We start from the raw sequence: 20,733 nt of genomic DNA on the forward strand, positions 1-20,733 counted from the left end.
CTTTTAATTAATGATTGAATGAGATTATGTTTTCATTGTCTGTCTCTGTTGAAAATAACTTGTGTAATAGACAGATTTGGGTGAGATTCTTTGGAAATATGTGAAATTGGACAAGGAACAAATGATTATATTTTAGGATCACATTTTTTTAAAAGGATTCTTGCAAATGTTTCGACAATTGTTCCAGATTTGGATTTGGTCACAGGATTTTTTTTTTTTTTTTTGTTGGAGGGTGTTTGAGGATAGTGTTGGAGGTAATCTGAAGCTGCTTGTTGGATGTCTGCATAGTTTATGTGCTTCTCTGTTTTATATTTCGTCTTCAAAACAACTGTGGAATAAAGCTGAACCATGATACATGTGAAATGGGCTTTGGCAGTGGGGAAAACAGAGGTAACTTGGGCGTTTTTTCACATAATCTCCCACATTTTTGAGATTGTTTTCAGCCACATTCCTCGCCTGCTGGTAGCGAAACCGCCACAATCAAATGAAAAGTACAAAGGGTGTCAGGCTAATTAAGCGCTCTATCATTACAGCTCTAGTCAGCAGCAGGAGGAGTTCTGGGAAGTCAGCAGGCTTCCTGCTGGTGGGACTATCACAACAGGCCAAATATACCACACCAAGAGTGAAGCATAGTTCTGTTATACTCATATGCAGGTGAATCACACTTAAACATCGCGCACGTTCACTTTCACTCCCTTATGAAGCAGGCGATTTTCCTCCACCTGATGTTCATTCATGTTATTTTCTTCAAGGTTAAAATCCTGTCCTACAATAATACAGGAATCGGAGCTATACAGACCCTTTAATCTCCAAATATCAGCAAAAATAAAAGGCTTTACCTCCAGGCTGGCAAGCACAAACCAGCCATTGTAGGGATAAAAGGAATGCAGCGAATAAGTAGCTCTTGATTCCCTGAGAAGCCCCTCGACAGGCAGGAAAATATACTTTGTCAACATCTATAGCTGAAGTTCTGAGAGCCTTTCAATCTATGGATCTGTGAGAAGATCAGTGGCAGCTTGAAGTTGGACGCGTAAGACCCCACCCAGAGGTGCTTTTGATTCTTGTCATTATTCAACACTAAGTGGAAAAGCTCTCTAAGTCCAGAGCTTTAGCTGAAGTCACCGCCACAGAACGGCTGTGTCAATTTCCTACGTAAAGAGTGCGTGCATGGGCCTTTAAACCAAACATGCTCGGCGACATGTTAGCCTATAAATACATATCAGAAATTCTCCTGGTGTTGGTGTTGGTCCTCAGTAGGCGGGCTTGATCAAACAGAAATATCATTCAGAAATCTTCCTGGCTGTTTGTCTAACCCAGCAGATGCAATGTAAATGTTTGGCATGTATTAGCGGCGCACATCTGGGAGACGGGAGGGTTTTGAAGCAGAGCTATTTCTGTGAGACATGGTTTTGCTTGATTTTATGTTAGAAACAGAGCCAGAGTCCCAAATGGACGCGACTCAGAAAAATGGAGACGAGTCAGAGAACCTCAGAGGGAGACAATTTATAGAAAGAAAAAACTCAGTTGACTGCATCATCACAAAAGTCAGTGTGCTGTTCCCGCACTTATCACCAACGTCTTTTGAATGGCAGGTCAATTGGGGATTTCTCAGCCTGCTGGAGACTGAGGGGTCACCAGGCGAAGTCCCACCCCCCCAAGGAATGTGACTCTTAATAACCATCTCAAGTGTTTATTTACAAACTGTGTTCTCCAGCGTTCAGCTCGGACTCTCACTAACTGGATCAGTTGGTGTCACTTATTTATTTTTGGCACAATATCATGAATTCTGATCAGAAAATAGCTGTGCTCTCTTACCTGCCCGGGTGCTCCTTGATCACCTGGTAAACTCTCAGTAGGAAGGTGTCGTTGCGGAAGCCGCGACTCACACACTCCTTGTACAGGCGAAACTCGGCTGCGGTGACGGCTTCGCCCTCTGGGATTTGTGTGAGGTTGAACTTGAACTCTTTGTGATGACGGCGCTGCGGGGACAGCTCCCTGTCGTACTCCACTGTCGGCGAGACACACAAGAGTCACAAAACCAGCAACTACACAGCAACACATGAGCTTTTAGACAAATGAAATCTGCTCTTATTTAAGCTCCATCATCAGCCTCCTCCTTTTTTTGACAATCTAATATAATGAAAATGAGCAGAAATAAGAAGAAAACCATTTGTTTTTGTTGATATACTGACAGAAAAATGTCGTTCAAAAACGTTTGGCTTGAATTCTGTTGCTAAAATAGTTTTCTTTCCTCTTCATCTATGCCATGATAATTTATGTGAGTCGCTGTAGCCCTCACAGGCCCAAACCTTCACCGAAGCTTCCTGCAGCTAATGCGGTTCACAGCTGTGGACCTGCTTGATGGAGGACCTGCACTCTGCAAGTCTTTTAGTCTCTCTGACTTTTTCTTATACTGTTCGATGCCCCAAAATAAAATGAATAACTTAAAATATCACCACTACCTGTTTATTATTTTTCATTTCAACCACTTTTCTTCCAGCCTCCCTGGTTTAAAAGGGTGGCAGTGTTGTAGTGGTGTGGTCAGGACTGCAGACTCCTCCTTGACATGGACCTGAATATTAACCCTGACTCAGCACTTCCTCATGTCATGCTCATCACACATGGGCGCATCAAACACAAACCATCACATGTGAAACTTGGCAGTCAAACAGTAGACGCTTTTAAAAGCAACATATATTTGTCCGACGTACTGTATAAAAAAAGGCCGAACTTAACACGCGTTTTCATAACCCTTATTAACATTTGAGGGCATCAGAGGAACAAAAGTAAGGCTCCTTCTAATCTCTATAATGATAAAGCTCTCTCTGGGGAGTCCACACTGGAGGTTTTCCTCCCACAGCAAAGAAACCCTGGAGACCGTTTGATGGACAGACGGGGCATGCAGAGGAAAATGAATACAGAGAAGGATGGTGGAATGCAATTAGAAGGTAGAGAGACGTAAACTTTTAACCATGAACCATGTGCTACATCCTGCGCTCCGCACTCTAATTGGACTAAATGGCACAGGCATGCACACTCACACTCGCTATTCTTACATGGTCGCAGTCTTACTGATTTAGATGCTTTTTCTTATGCGCCGCATGAAACCACACGCGCTCATGCTATCATCATCGCCACAGCCGTTTTCACTCAGTGAGGTTTGACAGGCGGCAGTTCCACCGCCACAGACTGGAAGTGCAGACAGACTGGGAACCGGAGTTGGTTTTATGCAACTTTTCACCTGCAAATACTCACTACTGTGTAAGGCTACTTCTTCAGGGCTCACGGGAGGAGAAGTTCAAAAGTCCAGGTCATGTTTATTTGCTTTAATGGGAAGGTTATAATCAATAAAAAAAGCATGTTTCACCATATTCCACGGACCTTTTGAGTCCCTAATAATATATCAAAAAAAAGTGTGTTATTAATATATTATTGTTCTGCAAAACACATCACATCACTAAAGTTTCATTTTTTGTTGCTTGACTGTGCAGTCGGAAAACAATTTAATAAAGAAAAAAGAGATTTAATTGATCAATTTAAAAGTTAGATTTAATTGTATTGGTGATGTATGTGGCACTTGATAATGACATGTCACAGTATCTTGAGAAACAAGGAAATATATATATCAAAGACGACGCTGTGCATCAGACTATCAACTGCTTCTGAACTCTGTTAAGCAACTCATTTGTAGCTTTTTTTAATTGAGTTGGTGGCAGTTCTTGATCACTTATAATAAACAAAGGAGAAGTGGGTGAATAGAGATGAATCCTCAAAAAAAAAAAATGGACCCCCACAGTACTTGAGAAAAATATCAAACTTATATCATATCCAACTTGTCTTTTCTAGAAATTGCGCTAATAATTGTGTTAAAAGTGTTATTTTGCCAGTAGACAGATATGATATGATGAGCTCCTTGAGGAAGGTAGAGTAGTTAAAGACCAATGGTGTCTGTCCGGAAAACACAAGGGATGCATCAGTGAGCAGGTCCACGTGACAGCTCACTTACGCAGTGGAAGCATACAAACTGCTCCTCAGGTGTGAGGACGGTCTAATAACATTATGTCATTGTGTCGAAACCCAGCCAGGAAGGTAAAAGCTTCCCTATTCAGAAGTATAGCATGACTTATAACTTATGTTCATTTCACTGGATTGACAAATGTTTAGCTTCTTCTTCTCTGTATTAGAGAGCTGGGTTTATAACTCACAACCATGAAAGTTTGTTTGTTTTTTTAACATGGAAAATCCATTTCCCTGTCTGATCACTGATCACACACTCAGTAAAAACAGCAAAAGCATATCGAAGCGGAGAGAACGTGTAAAAGACGTACACCTCATTCAGCTCAAGTATAGGCATGTATACATGTCTGTGAGTTAAAAGTTTAAAACACTTGACCATAGAAGTATGAAAATGCTGTTTTGACTCCACCCTGACGTTTACGCTCATGTCTACAGATTCCAGGCAAATTTGAATGCATTCTAGTGTCTGTAATGCTGCATTTTATTTTCAGTCAGATCCCTATTATTATCAATGGCTGTCGTCACACCCCTCTGCATCAGAACTCAACATTTCACAGAGACTTTAGCCCAAAATAAATAACAGCAATAACTAATGCGTTTGTCATCAGTTACTTCTTCCCGCCAGCTCAACAGAAACCACCTATTGTGTCAGCAGTGTCTTTCCCATCAGCGTCAGTGTGACTTGTATCCGATATGACAGTTATCATTCCATCATTTAACTGCAACCTGCCCACACAGACGCACACACACACACAGACGTTGGATTATGAACAGATGTCATGGTACTGCAAATGACTTTACAACACTCCGTCCAACACCCCCGGGCCGAAAGACCAGCAGCTCTATATTTTATAACCCCCTCGACAGGCTTTCTTGGCACAAGAGCTCTTTGATAAACCCGTGTAGGTGTAGCAAAGGTCAGGAGGAGTTTCTCATATATGCAGAGAATATTTATCGTCTGTGTAGAATGCGTGCAGCAGAGCTTGGGAAGTCGAATATATGCCCTTGAAATAAAACATTCACTAGGCATTCCATCAGTATAAGTGAAGCAGCGTCTGGTCTAAAAAGGAAAATCATGTAGACAAGAGTGCAAATGTCCATTTAATCTCCTGAACAAAAAAGCAACACATCGGGTAAAAAGGTAAACCATGGGAATAAACCCGAACCCCTTCAACTGGTTTCTTTCAATGCAGCTCAGTAGCAGGTATGTTTTGTACCTCTACCTAGATGGCCAACCTCCTCTTCCAGACAAGACCACCATGCACCAATTGGGTGGTCAGTCTGACACTTTTGGCCCCAAGTTGGCCCCTCAGGACATCACCTCTGTTGGGCTCTTCATCTTTGTAAATTTTAAATAGGATCCCAATGTGATATGTCATAGGTTCAGTGCAGCCTATAGGTAGGGCTGGTCAGGACAGTACATGGACATAACTCCTGACATAAACGGGAATATCTCAAGAACAGTCTACTTTCAAGACTTCCAGCCTTCATCATCTTCACAGTCCACAAGCAATGTGACGTGCAGTAAGTAAAGAACTCAGGGGTGCAGGACCTCACGTTTTGATGTTCTTTTTGAATGCGAGTATGACTTAACAATAACATATTGTACTAATGGTATCAATCGGTTCAGAACACTCCGAGACTGTGGAAATGATCGATGCATAGGCGTCAGTTTAGGGAGAGACTTTTTTGCCAATGGGTCATTTTGTCCCCACCACACACAAATCCTGTAATCCATTGTGACCGCAATTATTTTCAGTACTATCGAAAATTTGGATATTCCTGAATGCACCATCCACATGTATCCGAGATACGTAGATCTGCGGTTTACCCGAGAGAGAAAAGAAAGCAGCGAAGGCACATTGGAGCCGTGACGTACGTGCTCCTGCGGACCATCACGTGTAAAAGACACATACAGCCTGATCAACTCAAGGAGCTAATGCAAGTAGCTTGATCTACGGTGGCCTCAATTGGACAAAAGGTGAGTCTTACTAGAGAGAGATTCATGACAAAGGATAAATATTTACGTAAGATAAAAAGTTATGTATAACCTTCATCTTGTTCATCAATCGACCATCAAAAAAACATCTGCTTTTTGTTATAATTCAGCCATTTTTGACAAAAATTCATACTACATTTAACAGGCCAAAATATGGTGAAAATGATATAATTATTCCACCCTGCCTGTGTTCTTTTCTCTTCTCCATGTTATTCTTCAATCTGTTCACTACTAATTCCAACAAGAAACAGTTTATACATCATCATTATTAACCGCCAATCCTCCACAAATGTTGAATAACTCAACACCAAAGCTTTCAAAGGGTTTGTGCATCCAAATCCCAGAGGAGAAGACCATAACTTATCTCTCACTCACAATTTGATCTTATTGTTTCCCAAAATGTGTGACAAAATATTTTACGACCAGAGAGGAGGAGGGGAAACTACTCAGCTCTTGGAGGAAAAACTACTTTGACAGTGGGTGAAGAATGTATGCACCAATTTCACAGAGCGCTTCTTCTGTTTCCCTCACCACATGAAACCTAAAAGCTCTCCAGAGTTCATTTAACAGCTTTGGACTCTGAAATTAATCACAATTTAAATGGCTGACCACAGACGTGAAAGTGAGTCCAGGCAATTAGAACAATAAAGTATAAAGATATATCAAGCCATCACTCAAAGATGTCCACAGTCTCCTTCACTGCAGCGTGTCCAGCGAGTGGCCGGCGTTAAGCGGCGCTCCAGCTGTTTCTCTGATTTCTCAGCTTGAAATTCGATTGAAAGCTACGGAGGATTCACATGTAGAATCAAAGGAAAGTGTTCACACGACTACGCTCTGATCTACCGTGACGTGATTTGTGAGGCGCACACAGGGATTCAGATTTTGGGACGGAATTCACTGAAAGTGATTTTAAAGACGGTGCAAAAGCAAAATGCAGCAAAAGTGGTGAGGATTCAAAGCAAGCATGTAAGTGTTTATTCACCTGATTCCTCGGGCCAATACATCACTAGAAAGACAACAAAGGAAACCCTCAGCGGAGTTGATTGTCTGGGATTTTTTTGTTGCTTTTAAGGAAGAGTCAGGCTTTTAGCTCCGAGGGCGTCTGGGCGTCTGCAAAACATGAAAAAACGGACGCCCGATTCTCGACCGTAGCTTGGCCGCCAGGTTCCGCTGCTATATGGCGGCATCTGGCAGCCAAGCTACGGTCGAGATTTGGGCGTTTGTTTTGCAGACGCCCAGACGCCCTCCTAGCTAAAAGCCTGGGAAGAGTATTAACTGCAGTTCAAATCCAGCATGAATCTTAATTCTCTGTTTGCACCCATTTCCTTTCTTTGTGGACATTCACCCTCATGTGGGTGTCCTCCTGTTCCATTGGTTTGCTCCAAAACCATTGGATAATGAGTCAGTCTAGGTGTGAGTGGTCACCTGTCCGTGTGTGTCCACTCATGGACCTGTTCAGGGGGACGCCAGGCTCCTAACCCTTGTAGCAGGGACAGGCTGCAGCCCATTTGGTCAAATGAATGAAAGACCACTACATCACTGTACAATAGATCCAATCCTTTTAGTTCAGAGAACATTAGAAAACTTCCCCTCCATGCATATACAGTATGAATGTCACATGACCAAGACTGAGTTTATCTCCTGGCATCTACATCATGTTGAAATATAAACACTTTAAACTTATGGAGGCAATCCACGTACATCCAACTGTATGCATTATCTCGAGTTTCTGTTAAAATGTGTGTAACTTTTAAGGTTTCAATAGGCTTATGTTACATAATTATAGAGTACACATTACAGACAAATCTTAAACCTGCTGAACTACATTTAAACTGGTGATATATGAAGAAATGGGCCCAACAGACACTAAAATAAAGTGATAAAGACAGTGTTTTCTTTCTACTCAGAAATTCAAATTAAAGTGTGAGGCAACATACTGTAAGAGGAGGCAGAAACCAGGGCGAACATAGGAGCACACGGCTCGAGACAAAGTGGTGCAGACTGAAAAGGAATCGCGACAGCAAAGGAACAGAAGATGAAGGAGGGAGTAGGTCCGAGCTATAATTAGAGAAGAAGAAGACGGAGACAGTGACTGAGCGAGTGAGATGGACAGTGTGCAGATTCACTCTGCGATGATGGCTGACGCTGCTCTTTCATTTCCGAGACACACGAACACAAACGCAAATACCATATTTGTTTTTGTTTACTGTGAGTTCGCTGCATTAAGAAAACAATAAAAGCAGCGTGATGATGATGATGATGATGTTACTTGTATGTGCCACTGTGTCCTTGTTCCGTTCCATTTTAGAATGAAGTTCCAGTCTTATTGGAGTTTATCTATCACTTAAATAATCCTTTCCCACACCAAAGCCCTGAAGACTATTTTCACTAGAAAGGTTAACACTAAGGAACTCACTGAATCCTTAATACCAGATGTTTTACACATACAGATGTTATTTAATGTCTTCACATTTTACTCCTGACCCACAAAGGATTACAACCAACGAGAGGAGACAAAAACAGGAAAGTAGAAGGATGGAAAGGAAGCAAAGAAGCACAGCACCCTTCAATTATGGAATTATCAGGTCATACTGACTCCTGTCAGAGACTCTGCAAATGGATAAACCAACAGCAAATCTTCTTCGCGTCCACGGAAGCACGAGAGGAATCCATCTGTGTTTATGCAATCACAGCCCATAATCGGCCTGTTTTCCTTCTCAGACACCGTGGTTTCAGAGGTCAGCTGTATCTTCATGGCGGCCATTTATCGTCAATCCCCCCCGAAATGCCATCCAATTAGAGGTTCGGCTGCCAGATACAAAAAGCAAGAGTTGTAGTTTATAGCATCAACCTGCGTCTAGACAAAAACATCTGATTCAATTACCAGGATGTAAATACACCAAGGTCATGAAGTGAAAATGTAAAATTCCATATTACGACAGGCACTAAAACACCATTATGTCTGTCTTCAAAGAGGTTGAAGGACATGACCTCCCTATATAACCTGGTGCCCATGGACCACAAGTGACCACCACCTTCAGCCCTTCAAACTATGACACTGACTGATCTGCAGTGTATTGTCCTGTGGCTATTTACATGATGAATGCATTATGAGTTTTTTTTTTTTTTTTTATAACTACTGAAATATCTTTGAGTCAGGACTTCAGGGCTGTCAATAGATTCAAATTATAAGCTCAATTAATCGCACTAAAGATCAATTAACTCACTATTAATGGCAGATTAATCACACATCTAATATCTCTTTTAAATGTAACTTGAGGCAAGATATATATATATGTATATGTATATATATATATATATATATATATATATATATATATATATATATATATATATATATATATATATATATATATATATATATATATATATATATATATATATATATATATATATATATATATATATATATATACACACTGCCTGGCCAAAAAAGTGGCCACCTGGATCCTGGATGTGGGGTTGCTGCAGTTGGTCAGGTGGAGGTGCTCAAAGAATGAGTTCAGCTGACCACCTGAATATACTGAATGACCGGGTTATTCCATCAATGGATATTTTCTTCTCTGATGGCACGGGCATATTCCAAGATGACAATGCCAGGATTCATCGGGCTCAAATTGTGAAAGACTGGTTCAGGGAGCATGAGACATCATTGTCACACATGGATTGGCCACCACAGAGTCCAGACCTGAACCCCATTGAGAATCTTTGGGATGTGCTGGAGAAGGCTTTGCGCAGCGGTCAGACTCTACCATCATCAATGCAAGATCTTGGTGAACAATTAATGCAACACTGGATGGAAATAAATCTTGTGACGTTGCAGAAGCTTATCAAAACAATTAGGGTTGGGATTCAATAACAAAAAAAATCTAGTTAATTAGAGAATTTGTGATTAATTAATCTCAATTAATCGTAGTTTAATGGTATTAGAATATTTACTGGCTCAAATGATGGACCCATATATGCATTTAAACAACAAAATATTGTTTATTTTGCATCAGTTTGACAATAGCACAATAAATCACGATGGTGACTATATTCAAGTTTTTATATCACCTTATTTAAACTAAAGCTCTTTTAATGTCTTGAAAATATTTGTATAAGAATTTCAATTTCATAAGAATGTCAAATACATTCAGAGTAGTGGAAACCCTGGCCATTGTGTAGTGAAAAACATCCCATGTTCAGGGATTCCTCCATGTTTGTTGCTGTTGTTATCATCCTAGCTGCCACGTGTCTTGTGCATCAGTATGACCAGTGGACCAGGAACTCCTGCACTTACAAAGGTTCCCTGTTGTCTGGAGAGCAAACTGTTATTAAATTAAATTTAATTTAATTTAATTTAATTTATTTTTTGTTTAATTAATTTATCGTAATAATGCTGTAATTAATCATAATTAACTCTTAAAATAAGATGTGAACTGAATTGAATTTGATCTGTCTTTTTTTATTTTTTGTGACAATATTAATAAATGGAAACATGATTCATCTCACTCTAGCATATATAATACAATGTACTTATTATATAGATTTTGTTTGTTTATTTATTTTACCCCTGTGGAAACCTCATCTAGTTCTCTGAATTAGTTTAAAGTTTAACATGAGCATCTCGGGCTCGGGTAGCTGTTAAAGCTTCATGATTTCCATCGGGTCTCGTGGGAGTCATCTTCCTCATCATTTAGTGGGATCTGTGCATCTCTGAGTGTGTTTATGTGTGGGTATACATCCTGCACTCTGATCTCCTCCTCTGAACCAGCATCAAAGCGCTGACCTCCGCGATGCATGTACGAACAGCATCAAACACAGTGACACATCCCATAAAAGCCAGGTAACCCGCAAGGCAGACACATTAGTCCAGGGCAGGATCTGTGGCAGTAAAACCAGCCCGGCAAAGCATACAGAACATAAACCACGTAATGACAGTGGACCCATCACGTACCCGGTTTAAGAGGAGGACATTCATTACGTTGGTGGTGAAGTGAAACTGCGTATGACAACAAATGAACGACATTTCCTGCTTTGTAAACAAACGTTTCTGTGTCATCTCCAACCTCCCGAACGTAGACAAACCTCATGACCTCAATGGACAGACATCCGTAAGAACAAACGCTCATCTGAGTCATAATCTCATTATAAGCTTGGAGAAGTCAACTCGAGAAGAACCATGACACACACCATCCTGAGACACATAACCTGGGCATTAGCTCCAAAAACAGCATCCCCCGTCATCACTCGGGTGCATTCCATGTGAGATGATAAAACAAGATGTGGACTTAATGTCTTTTGGAGGTATTCAAGGGCGCACAATGTGTGTGGGGTTTGTGTGACCAACTAAGAAGGCAGGATAATTTCCCCTAATTGCTGCTCTGCAGGAGCTTTGCTAACAGATCGACATCCAAAGTATGACTGCTGGCCGACGTGGTATCGGTTTTTCCCATCGACAGACTGACAGCTGAGCGGTAGCCATCATCGGCTCGACACTGAGCCTCCCTGTGGCCGGACATGTCATACCTGTGTGTCAGTGGGAGATATGCTTTCCTCCCGTCCAGAGCTTTTATTCAGGATTAAGATATCGGACCATTAAACTCCAGGACTTTAGACAAGGAGGACATAGTGGGAGAGAAGGTCTCTCCCTGTCTCAGAAACTTAACCCTATCTTCTTCTCCTTAGCACTAGGCATTACCTGAACAATGACCAAAAGCACTACACTTGCTACTGTACAGCAGGCACGTTCGTGGGAAGGACACTGCAACGGCTACAGAGACGGTGTGGAGCATCAAGTAGTTATTGTGGGTCACGCTCCACTTTAAAACAATAGCAGGGCGTTCAACACATGGTGGTGCTCATGTGCTTTTCAGCTTAGTGAGTTACTCATGTATTTTTGCACTGTTTTGCTGGGGAATATTTGGAACTAGTGCCTCCAATGTTCAAAGTATGAGCTTTGTGTTTGTCGCCAGTGTTGAACATGAATGATGTGCTTCTTCTATGTCTGCATTGCACATTGAATGAGTGACTGAAGTGGTGTTTCAGGGTGAAGGAGGAAAGAAAACAGAGTTAAGGCATTTGCTTATACACTCTGGGACCCGGATCCAGGACGAAAGGCCGATCGAACTTCCAACTTCAGTGTTTACCACCGACTCCATGACAATGTCAGTACAGCATCTCTGCACATGTTGACAAATGGCCCTCACAGTTTGAGAATTTTATAAAGAGTTGAAGCCCAAATCACTAGCAGATCGCTAGAGTTCAAGAAAGTCCAAAAACACACTTTACTTTTGTGCTAATCGGTTTATCAATATCAATAAATTGCCACCATATTACCTTTCCTAACATAATGTGAGAATCTCTTCTGACTGAACAGTTATAACAGACAATGTTGCCTTTTGAGAAACACTAAAGGTAATTTATGGTCTAATATGTGCCATGCCAACCAATAAATTACGATATATACAACAGGTCAGATTGTCAGGATTAACTGTGCTTTCGTAACCAAGGGATACAAGTATGTTTCATGGATTTGGCAGATCGTTCAAGTCGTATATAACAACATTTATTTATCCTGACTGATTATTGGTATTAAATGAAACCCCTTCTACACATGGAAAGTCAATTGCAACGTTCTAAAACGCTATAAAATTGATAGTTTATGGAGTAAGTCGATGGCCATGACATTGAGAAGCCTCCTCCTTTTTTTTTTTTTTTTTTTTTAAGGAACCTCTGTCCTTGTTCTTTCTGCACAATATTCTCTGCTTGATGTTCAGCTCTATTTCATCGGTGATTTATGGGAGCTGCTGCTTTTCTTCTGACCACAGAAACAGCTCCCCTGGCTTCCCCCGTAGCCCTGTCACCTCTTGGTCCGACGGCAATGTTCCGTAAACAGTCAGGGACCTTCTTGGTTTGTCAAGTGAGTCAATTTTAAGCAAAAACATGTTTGTGGGCTTAATAGTAATTTAAGTTTTTTTCCGGCTATTTGGATCCAGAATGGATTTAGCTGACTTAAGCTGCACGACGGGTAAACTCTGGACAAGTCATCAGTCAACATGATTCTTGACCTTTCCCCACCACAGAATTAATGGAGCGTACCTCTTCCCAAAGCAGGATGAGGTACGAATGGAGTAGCAACACACACGCACACACACAATTCCAATAAAACTTTTTTCCCAGGAGCCAATTAATTTTCCATGGTAATAAACTGACAAAACCTAGCTTCAGGAAAACTCTCCCGACGGTGACAAATGAACATCTCCACCAAAGAGTTGATGATTTCTTTCACTTTTTTTCACACTACTGGATCAACGTTGCACCGTTTGTGGGTTCTAAAAATCTACATTACAAGGACAGTTCTTCTGGACAGTGCTATAAAGAGGAAAGTTTTTTTTTTTTCCAAATCAGAAAGCAGGTTTGTGTGTGAGTAAGTGTATGCTTCACCAGACTGGTCAGATCCCAGATTTAGAGGAGGAAGCAAGCGTCAAAGCCCAGAGACAGATAACTCCTGAGAGAACTGATAAATAACAAAAAAATATCCGTGAAAGACAAAAAAGCAGCTGTTTCTTAAAAAAGAAAAGGTATTTGCGTATTGGCAAACAAGCCGAGGAGCCAGCTCACTCTGTTTTGAGTCCTGTCGCTCCCGAGCTGTTTTATTCTCAACAGCCATTCTCACTGTCACATCTTACAACTCAACCCCATTGCATTTTCGCATTTTTCACTCACGCCACAATGCATTTTAGTGGCTTTGAGGTGAGGAATCGGATCCGTTGACAAATCAGCAGAGAACGGCTTCAATCTTCCCCCAGGGCCGACTTACATCTGAAGCTCGCTGCTTGTTTCACATGCAGGCGTGGATCCAAAACCAGCAGTGGTAACCAGATACAGAAATATAGAATAAAGTCGGTCGGTCTTGGAGTGCAAATGCGAAAAGCTGCCTTTGTATCTTACAATCCATCTTTTCATCTTGTCAACACAAAATCAACGAGCTAAAATCTCGGTCTTCGTTTCACTTGAACTTTAACTGGACGACACAGAGGCAAACGCGGGTAAACCCCAGAAACTGGTGGTGGTGACTGAAGGAAGAGCAGGGGTTCTACTCTGAGCCTCTCATCGTTGACCTAGTTACTCACTAGGGATTGTCCCAATTCCATATTTTCCCAAAAATTGGTGCTGATTTGATTTATATAGCTACTATGATTTTTTTATCATGAAGATCACAAAACAGTTTCCCACAGACATTTGGTCATTGTGATGACTGTGGTTGTATTTGTGTATTTATAAAGAGCATTGTTCACTCCATAAACATACAAAGCAGTTCATGTGCAATAGCAAGGTGCCTGAACAGGTTCCGACTGTAATAATTTGGGGGCTAAACTGTATCCCTTATTGAGAGCCTATGTTATCACAGACCAATGTGCCAACTTTCCCTGCAGAGCGCTAACATGTTAGCACAGGGCTGCCAACTCTCTCGTAACCAGCATAAAACTCTTGCAAAAGAAATTGACCCCCCAAAAATATTGCCATATATGTCAGAATCTATTTTTCCCCAGCCCTAATTCATTACACTTTTTCTTATACAATTCTTTCATGTACCAGTATCACAGTCTTGAGTACCAGCCAATTCCGACCCTTGTGTTTTCCTTGCCCTCTGCCCGATATCCCTGCATGAGAAAAGTGCAGGAGGCTATTTTTTTGTGTGTGATTCATCAATTCCACCCTAATACATTGGGCATGTGACAGGTCTGAGAACTGTTCCCCAACCTGCACCTCTGGGCTTCACAAGGGTAAACACTGTATATGTGTAATCTCCAACATAAGGATATTTTTGGTAGGTTTAATACATCAAAAACAAAAGAAAATCAATGTGGGCTTCTTCTTCAGTTTGATATTTTGAATTCAGAAAGACATGTGGCAGAAAAGTAACCTATGTGCTGTTTACATATTCTGCATTAATGTACAGGATACAGTGATGAAATATAAAATCCACATACATTGATTTAAGCAAGACTAAAGTACAGCTTGCATGGAGCCTGGCAATAAAAGTTTAAATGTTCCTGGGCGGTTTCAAAGTTCATTCTAAAGGAAGGACTGGGTAGAGTTTCCCTCGTACATCCTCAGAGATAAGCTCCTTTTATACTTTTTTTTGTTTTCAACTGGGAGTCTATTTTCATTTTAAGCATTCCAATCATGTATAACATGTCACCATGGTGATCGTAACACCAGAGACATGTCAATCACTATCACTGAGACGCTTCGTTTGAATCTTCTTTCAACTCATTCCGCCTTTGATATCAACATCGAATCTTCTTCTCCTTGCGTCATCATTCCATGACAATCAAGTTGAATATCTCGCCGCTTTGTCCTCATCTCTTCCTCCCCGTGTTCCCTCTCCAACTGTTTTCCTGTCAGTATCATGTTTGGAAAGTCAACTCGGGGGTCAGCGGAGGGCTCGTAAATTTGTCAGCAGCAGCGTGGTTGAAAGGGAGGCTTCTTGCTCTGCTGGGTCAGAAGCAGCGGCGCTCACATGAGGCCTTTCTCTCAGTGCGGACCAGCGCTTGTTTTTTCAGGCATGTCCTTGTTTGAGAGACAAGCATCCTGGGAATATGTGTGGGGCCGTGAGGTGCAGAGCTGGTCATCCAAGGAATTGCTGAAGACTGATGGCTAATTTAATCGCTGAAGTCGCAAAGATCCATTCAGTTCATTCCCATTTACCTCCCATCTCTTTAATACTAACTGAGTTCAGCCAGCTGCCTTTCATCTTAACACAGACCTGTCTGTGCCAGCTGCACGACTTGGTCCATCGTTTGACATGCTTTTGACATGCCAAGTCCTTAGCCGCAACACTTCAAGATGAGCATCTTAAAACCTGAGCTCCTGCGATGGCCACATTCTCAGTGGCGCCAGACCTCCTCGCTTTGCTTTGCAACACCTAACAGGATCGACCGCCTTAACGTCGGAGCCTGAAGGGGGATTGAAGTCATTCAATGGTTTGTGCAAACAAAAGCCAATGAGCTTCAAGAGCAGACCCATTAGCCACATGCCTTGCGACTTGCAGAAACCCGCTTATTGCACAGCCCCATCCTGAACCTCCTCTGCACGGTTGGATTGGCCAGGAGTTACATAGATATTCAAAACTTAGAATTTTGAATGTTCAAAAAGGATTTCAAGGGAAAAACTTTTTCATTCAGATGCAACACAATAAAGACCTGGCGACGAAAGGATTCGAGCAATATCTCAGACACGCCTCATCAGGGATGCTACAAATCAGTAATAGATGTTTCTACTAGCTTTGGGTGTATCGCCACTACAAATTGCACAATGTAAACACAAAGACATTTATGTACACATAAACGCACATAAAGCCCGCAGAACAAACACACACACTCCTACTTCCTCTGCTCCGTCAGCCACCAGAGGCTTTAAATCACCTTACATCTTCCACAGTTTCTCACCACTCAAGCATCCTCTGGGTGTTTTTCTCTTCCCTTCTCTGCCTTGTCTTCTAGATAAACCCCAGCGTCTTCGCCGAGGAATGCGAGCGAGGGAATGTTTGTCCTGACACTTCAGCCATTCCTGACTGTCGTTGTCATCTCCATTACCAAAGGGTAAACGCTGGGTTCATTATTGTCGTGGACGGAGGCGACTGGCCACACAACGTTCAGCGGTTCACAACCTTTCTAACACCAGTGGGGGGAAATTCCAAACACATACCGACCAGTGTTGAATAAAAGAGCTTGAGTCCTGTACTGTGCCCTGCTTCATTTTGCTAATCATCAAAGACATGCAAATAATCCCAAATACCCACTTACCCAGGGTGCATTTTAGACACCGAAATGAATGCCTTCATTCAAGCCAGGAACTGAACAGAGTTAGAACTGTGTCTTTCATCAACTAAAATACTGCGCTGAGCAGCAGTTTTCTCTATTATCTGCAGCAAATAGTGTGAGACCAAGGTTCCCCCAATGGTTTTGCTGTCTGGCTCCAGGGTCACATATTAGAGGTGTAACAATATATCAGTTGATAGTGTAATACCGCGTAGAATCTGTACACTATATCAGTATTTAATAAACAAATACATGGGTATGTTTGTGTTTTTGAATTTGTTTTCACCTTTTTCACTCCCTTTTCAATAAACCAAAAAATTTTTCCCAGTTTGAAATGTGAGTCAATACGAAGCTGTGCCAACAAAACCAGTAGCATCACAGATAACGGCTAATGTGGATCAAGTGGATGCTGCTCAGACTTCTTGTAAAAACTACAAAATTGTAAGATGTCTGCATTTTGTGTTTTGCTCCCTTGTTGGCAAATATTACAATATATCATCATACTTATAGTATCATAATATTTAGCATTATATCGAATCTTTTTTTGATTGATTTTTTTTTTTGAGAAAAGGATAACAACCATTTAGTTTGCATGAAAAAAAATAAATATGCACATTTGCATGACTATTTGACTTGGGCTCCTGTATTCTGCAATAGGTTTTGAGTCAAGCTTTGTCTCATACCCCGCCTTGGTCTTGGCCTCTGTATGCTCCGGTCTCGACACCGTCTTAACTACAACCCAACTGAAAAGGCAACTGAAAGTGCGCAGTGCAAACACATTCTCGCTCCTAAAGTGTAGCACATGGACAACCTTCACATGGATTTTCACATGCAATGCTGAAACATCAGGTGTGTCAGTTGAATGTCTCCCTTCCTGTGGCAGTTTGTGACGTTCAAAAAGAATGGTTATGGATAAGATGAGGACACACAGGGGCACCATATGTGACCAACTGTGCCAACTTTCTGGCACGGTGAATGAAGCTCATGAGGACATGTAGTTCTTCATAGACCAAGTAACATGAAATTGGTATTCCAGAGCAGAACCTACACATATCCACCCAGTGGCTAAATCCTTGCCCCAGCCATTTTTAACGTGTAGTCAGGTAAAGCCAAAGCACTGTCGCAGGAGGGGAAACATTTGATTCAGCTGAAAGAGTCATGCATCAACATGCAACACAGAATTTTTGGTGACGAATAACAAGCCAGTTCAGTGTCATGATTTGCGCTTAAATATGATGTGACACTCAAGTACCACAAAAAGTGTTATTGTCATTGGACCTTCTCTTTGCTGCCATTGAATGCAATTGTATATGACAAGGTAAAATATTAATTTTGCACCATACGTTCACAGTATCTTAAGGATGAATGTCTAGTGTCATATATTCAAGTTAAACTAGACAGACTGGAAGGATGATACACCCCAAATGATGTTTGAATTGATAGCCTGGGCAGAAATCCATCTTAATTTTGCCTCAGGCAGATGTTTGTGTAAAGTCCCAGCTGTTTCACATCAACCTGCAAGCGTCATGTTGATTTACAGCGTGCTGATATCAACTGTGATACCCCTGTGTGTCCACATGTTTCCTCGCTGTGCGTGAAGATCCCAAAACCTCCACAGGCAACAGGTGGTTTCAACTTTCAACAGAATACATTTAGTTTTATTTGCAGTTCGTAGCACAGAGTTGTGGGAAATTGAACACTTGTTTGCATCTTTGCCTCCCTTTGCAGCTCTTTGTCTCCATCTTCCACATATACAAACGTCATGCATACAAACACAAGCTTCGCGCAAGCACACACACACACACACTAATTCCTGGTTAATGATCTTCTCTGCGAAGACAGTTAAACTCAAGACAAAGGCTGACAGCTTTACAGCATTTTAAACACAAACCAAACACACACTTGGTCTTTGCTCGCCCACCACAGATGCAAAACCCCTCCCCACACATGCAGGGAAATGAGACACATGCCAGGTGGGATAACACTCAGCAGGACGTGATTGAGAGTTTGAGGTAAATCACTCAAACTTAATAAACAGTGCTCCTTTCCAAAACAATGAACTGGTTTGTCAGATTTTTAATTGATATGAAACAAAATACAGTCGATCACCATTGTACAAATATTCCATTTCTAACAATAGGGCATGTTTTTGGCACCGTAAGTCCTGCATTCCTCGCTGATTCCATGGCCCTAAACCATGCTGCACCAGCTGGGTGGTATATTTACTGCTATTCATTTGTTCATTCTCTCAGGTTTCTGGAGGACTTTGACTACTGCCCCAGCTACAACGGATGAAGACCATCACATGTAAACCAGGGTGTTCAGGAGGTAAAGGTATAACATGTGTGCCATAAGGCACAAGGCTTCACCTCATTTCTTCTCCGTGTGTAGCTGACACAAAACTAGTCGGTGTACATGCTGACAGTAAATGAGAAGGCTCTTGTGCAGAGGACAGGGGTTGAGGTTAACAGTTGGTTAACAGTGTGACATGAAAGGCCATGTTATTTAGCCTGGACAGACAAGTGAAAGAGCATAGCAAATGAAAACAGAATTATGTGCATCTACGGTTAGCTATCCACGTTTCAGTTCACAAGGGGTGATGGCATTGTGTCAGTGTTTTTACTCAACAGACAACACAAAAGTTAGGCACTGATGCACCAAGAGTTAAGTTGATCTATGAGTTAATTGGAAAGCCAGGGGTGATAACAGAGTGGAAACTATATGTCACTATATCTGCCACTGCATGAACTCAAACTGCATCCTCTCAACATCTCTTCTATGAGTCTCAGAAATATGGCTGAGCTCCTGATGTTGCCAGAGTTTGGTTCTTTATCTTATTGGGTTAGGTTCAGTTTAGGTTCGATGAGCTCAAGAGCTCGTGTCAGCCTTTTGCAGATGATGTGATATTGTTCACTCCAGCAAGGCGAGGTTGCAAACTGGGACTGGGATGGTTTGTAACTGAGTTTGAGATTCTATGTTGGAAAAGGCCTGAATGTTGTTCCCAGGTTGGGAATAAAATCTGTCTGTAGCTGGTAGGAGGTCAAACATACTTGGTAATGAGGATGTGTATACCCTGTATACCTTTCAGTTGACGTTGCGACCTTCACATATGGTCAGGAAACTCTGGGAGACAATCAGAGTAAACCAAACTCTGCTCCAAAAAGATGCCACAATTCCTGGGCATCAAGTCAGGAACCTTCATGAAGTCACTCTGGTGAGGTGGTGAGATCTGGGCATGTGTAACTGAGTGGAATGAAGACACACTGGGGATATTTCTCAGTTGTCCTGGGAACATCTTGATATTGCCGCAGACTTCTGTTGCAGCAGAGACCACCAGAGAATACAGAGACCAAGTCCATGACCAAGACTTTGCGAGCCCGAGAGACCAAGTCAAGACCAAAACTAATGAGGGGGCAATACCAAGACCAAACTGAATACAATATTATCAGTCTATTAGTCATATAGATGCACAGATTCATTTCTTACTGCAAACGAAATGTAGTCATTTTTGTATAAATAAATCAAGATCTGAAATGCTTTCATTGAAGCAAACCTTTTGTTTGTTCTGTATATTTACTTGTATTTTTATTTGTACTTTTTTGCTTGGTCTCGCCCTCTTCATTGGACTTGGACTTGGACTTGGTCTCTGCATGCTCTGAATCAGTCACAGGTTTTGAGATCTCCAACGATACATCAGACATTCTGAAGAAGGTTTCTGAGGAAAGGCAAGTTTGTGCCTCTTTGCTCGACATCGAATAAACTGTTGAAAATGATGGATGCATGGACAGATGGAGTCACTCGTGGACTAATGCCAAGCAACTGCATTATTATAAGATAATTCATAAGATAAGAAATGTAGTGTCAGAATACGACATTTGTGGACGT

General features: G+C 41.5%; 1 protein-coding gene across 1 annotated transcript in view; it reads right to left on the bottom strand.

Annotated features, from left to right (window-relative positions):
* Positions 1-20,733, bottom strand: part of bmp6 (bone morphogenetic protein 6) — a 46,690-nt gene that overhangs the window by 16,844 nt on the left and 9,113 nt on the right. Inside the window, exon 2 of the mRNA XM_053858573.1 lies at positions 1,816-2,008. Coding sequence (XP_053714548.1) covers positions 1,816-2,008 — 193 coding nt within the window. The remainder of the gene's footprint in view (positions 1-1,815; positions 2,009-20,733) is intronic.

This window comes from Synchiropus splendidus, chromosome 3, assembly GCF_027744825.2.
Source record: "Synchiropus splendidus isolate RoL2022-P1 chromosome 3, RoL_Sspl_1.0, whole genome shotgun sequence".
In the NCBI taxonomy this organism is placed as follows: Eukaryota; Metazoa; Chordata; class Actinopteri; order Syngnathiformes; family Callionymidae; genus Synchiropus; species Synchiropus splendidus.